This window comes from Pterocles gutturalis, unplaced genomic scaffold, assembly GCF_000699245.1.
Source record: "Pterocles gutturalis isolate BGI_N339 unplaced genomic scaffold, ASM69924v1 scaffold49874, whole genome shotgun sequence".
Classification (NCBI taxonomy): Eukaryota; Metazoa; Chordata; class Aves; order Pterocliformes; family Pteroclidae; genus Pterocles; species Pterocles gutturalis.
The window spans coordinates 10,354-14,470 of record NW_010132567.1 but is presented as its reverse complement, the minus strand read 5'-3'; the positions used below and the strand labels follow the sequence as shown (position 1 = coordinate 14,470).

The 4,117-nt window shown below is 41.0% G+C and overlaps 1 protein-coding gene across 1 annotated transcript; it reads left to right on the top strand.

Moving 5' to 3' along the window:
- Positions 1 to 243: 243 nt before the first annotated feature.
- DSEL (dermatan sulfate epimerase-like) lies at positions 244 to 3,894 on the top strand. Its single transcript, XM_010080923.1, has one exon. The coding sequence runs from the start codon at positions 244 to 246 to the stop codon at positions 3,892 to 3,894; it is 3,651 nt and encodes a 1,216-aa protein (XP_010079225.1).
- The last annotated feature ends 223 nt before the right edge of the window (positions 3,895 to 4,117 follow it).

Below are 4,117 nucleotides of genomic sequence, written 5' to 3'. Positions count from 1 at the left end.
CATGAACAGACAAGGCACCTGAGATTTAAGTTTTTGACAGCCTTGTTATTTCAATGTAGTGCCTCAGATTACAAGTAATCTGAGTATCATCTGTTAAAATGCATAGTATGTGCTAAGTCTTTTCTCCCAAAAATATGCCTTAAGATGTTCATTTTTTGTACTGACTGGATCAAAGTTTGATATCTGAACATTGTGTTTTGTTAGGAGATGCATGCTTGGGGAAGAGGAGCTGCCTAATGGATCATGGCTCTGATGTTCACGGGGAATACTTTATTTCTCGCATTAATGATGTTTGCTGTCTTCACTCTTGAAGAATCTGTAAGCAATTACTCTGATTGGGTGACTTTCATAGAACATGTGGATCAATATGAAACCCAGCAACTTGAAGGTCTTAGTGGTGAGCAGAAGCTGAAAAAAGCAGTTCTTCATCCAAGCTTGTATTTCGATGCTGAAGATGTCCAGGCATTGAGGCAGAAGGCTCGTACAAGCCATTCACATCTATTTAGAGCCATCAGAAGTGCAGTCATGGTTATGCTGTCCAACCCATTATACTACTTACCTCCACCCAAGCATGTTGATTTTGCTGCGAAGTGGAATGAGATTTATGGTAACAATCTGCCACCTCTAGCATTTTATTGTTTGCTGTGCCCGGAGGATAAAGCTGCATTTGATTTTGCCCTAGAATATATGGATAGAATGGCTGGCTACAAAAACTGGTTGGTTGAGAACGCACCTGGAGATGAAGTGCCACTCGGTCACTCCCTAACAGGATTTGCTACTGCTTTTGACTTCTTGTATAATTCACTGGAAATGGAGAGAAGGCAAAAATACCTGGACAAGATATGGTCTGTAAGCGAGGAAATGTATGAGTACTCAAAGGTTCGTTCGTGGGGAAAGCAGCTTCTCCATAATCACCAAGCGACCAATATGCTTGCTTTGCTAGTTGGAGCTTTAGTTGCAGGGGTGGACAAAGGATCTCAGGCAAATATTTGGAAACACACTGTTGTTGATGTAATGGAGAAAACAATGTTTCTGCTCAATCATGTTGTAGATGGGTCTCTGGATGAGGGAGTAGCTTATGGGAGTTACACGGCCAAGTCGGTAACCCAGTATGTGTTCCTGGCCCAGCGCCACTTTGGTATTAACAACTTGGAAAATAACTGGCTCAAAATGCACTTTTGGTTTTACTATGCCACCCTATTACCAGGCTTTCAGAGGACTGTGGGCATAGCGGATTCTAATTACAACTGGTTTTATGGTCCTGAGAGCCAACTGGTTTTCTTGGAAAAGTTTATCATGAAGAATGGAGCTGGCAACTGGCTGGCACAGCAGATTAGAAAACACAGACCCAAGGACGGGCCGATGGTGCCGTCCACTGCACAGAGGTGGAGCACGCTACACACTGAATTTATATGGTACGCTGCCGAAATCACTCCTCAGCCGCCTCCTGACTACGGTACTGCTAAAATGCATGTGTTTCCTAACTGGGGAGTTGTTACTTATGGGGCTGGATTGCCAAACAGTCAGACAAACACCTTTGTGTCTTTTAAGTCTGGAAAACTTGGTGGACGTGCTGTCTATGATATTGTTCACTTTCAACCATATGCCTGGATTGATGGGTGGAGAAGTTTCAATCCGGGACATGAACATCCCGATCAGAACTCTTTCACTTTTGCTCCCAATGGACAGGTGTTTGTATCTGAGGCTCTTTACGGACCTAAACTCAGCCACCTGAACAATGTCTTGGTCTTTGCTCCATCTCCTACAAGCCAGTGCAACCAGCCCTGGGAAGGACAGCTGGGTGAGTGTGCCCAGTGGCTGAAGTGGATTGGTGATGAGGTTGGAGACTCAACTGGAGAAATTGTAACGGCCTCCCAGGCTGGGGACATGATGTTTGTGAGTGGTGAGGCGGTATCTGCTTACACGTCAGCAATGAAGCTGAAAAGTGTGTATCGTGTTTTGTTGCTCTTAAATTCTCAGACATTGTTAGTAGTAGACCATATTGAGAAGGAGGAAGACTCTCCTGTTAATTCTGTCAGTGCCTTTTTTCATAATCTTGACATTGATTTTAAATACATACCCTATAAATTTAAGAACAAATACAATGGAGCTATGATGGATGTGTGGGATGCCCACTACAAGATGTTTTGGTTTGATCATCAAGGGAGTAGTCCTGTTGCTAGGATACAGGAGGCAGAACAAGCTGCTGAATTCAAAAAGCGATGGACTCAGTTTGTAAATGTTACCTTTCCAATGAAAAACACACTTACAAGGATTGTTTACCTTTTCTATGGCCCATATGTCAATGTTTCTAACTGCAGACTCATAGATAATGCAAAATCTGGATTTCAGATTTCCCTCAGTGTCAACAACACTGAAAATACCATCTCTGTTGTGACTGAATATCAGAATTTAAAGACAAGGTTTGATTACTTGGGATTTGGTGGTTTTGCCAAAGTAGTTCATGAAAACAAAGTGACCAAGTTTGGTCTAGGTACTGAATCTGTGGGAAAACAGATAAAAAATAGTAAGGTGGTTTTCCCATTTGGATTCAAAGTGAACATAATTGCAGGGTTAATTTTGGGTGTTAGTTTGGTCATACTGGCTTTTCAGTGGCGGTTTTACATATCTTTCAGTAAAATGTTGCGTTGGATCCTGATACTGGTTGTCACACTGTGGCTTATTGAACTGGTGGATGTGTGGAGCACGTGTACTCAGCCCATCTGTGCAAAATGGAGCAGTGACATGACAAGGCTAGAACATGACAAAGGCAATAAAGCCAAACAATTAGAAGGAAACCCTCTTGTTTTGCCAGATGTTATCATTACTTCACTTCCCGCTTCTGGTGCAGAAATTTTAAAGCAGCTGTTTTTCAATAGCAGCGACTTCTTATATGTCAGGATACCTACACCCTATCTTGAAATTCCTGAGACTGAATTTGAAATTGATTCCTTTGTAGATCCATGTGAATGGAAGGTTTCTGATGTCCAGAGGGGTCATTTTCGTCTTATCCAAGGGTGGCTCCAGTCTCTAGTTCGAGGCACAAAGTTACATTTACAAAACATTCATTTACATGAAGCCAGCAGAAGTAAAATTGCTCCGCATTCTGCCATAAGCAAAGACAAAAAGAGAAGATCCAAAAAGAGAGAATCTTTGTCAGAGCAAAGAAGCAGGGCAAGAGGGAGTCAAGATAAAGATGCTGAATATATTAGGGAACTGAGAAGACATCTCATCTATTATCCTAATGCACGACCTGTGCTTAGTTTAAGTAGTGGGAGTTGGACATTAAAACTTCCCTTCTTTCAGGAAATCCTGGGACCATCAATGAGAGCATTATATGTAGTGAGGGACCCACGGGCGTGGATCTATTCAATGGTGTACAAAAATAAGCCAAGCCTTTATTCCTTAAAAAATGTCCCGCAACACTTGGCTGCAATGTTTAAAGGGGAGAATGGTAAAGGAAAATGTAGTTTAAATGAAGGCTATGCCTTTGAATATGAATCATTAAGAAAAGAACTTTCAAATTCTAATTCAAACACTGTTTCTGTGTTGTCCTATTTATGGCTAGCAAACACAGCAGCAGCACTGAGAATAAACGGGAACTTGCAGCCAACAAATTATCACCTGGTCAAGTTTGAAGATATTGTGAGCTTTCCTCAGAAGACAGCTGAAACAATTTTTGCCTTTCTTGGTATTCCTCTTCCCCCTGCTAGCTTAAACCAAATATTATTTGCCACCTCCACCAGTCTTTTCTATCTTCCTTATGAAGGGGAAATTTCACCAAGTAGCATTCATGCCTGGAAACAAAAGATGCCCAATGAAGAGATTAGACAGATTGAAGATATCTGTTGTTCTCTAATGGACCACTTAGGATACCCAAAGTTTGTAGAATAAATGCTGCCGGTCAGCAGAAATTTGCACTAATGATCTCTGACTCCCAGTTTGTGGATAAATATTAGAGAAGTTTTTTTATTCTTGTAAAAAGTGTACAGTCTGCTACTTTCAAATAGATTATTTTAAGAAAAATACAGTTGTTCTTGCAAGTGTGAAGTTTTTTGTTTTGTTTTGTTTTTTAAAAAAACCAAACTTGTAACTACTTTTGCGGCCTTTCAAAAAA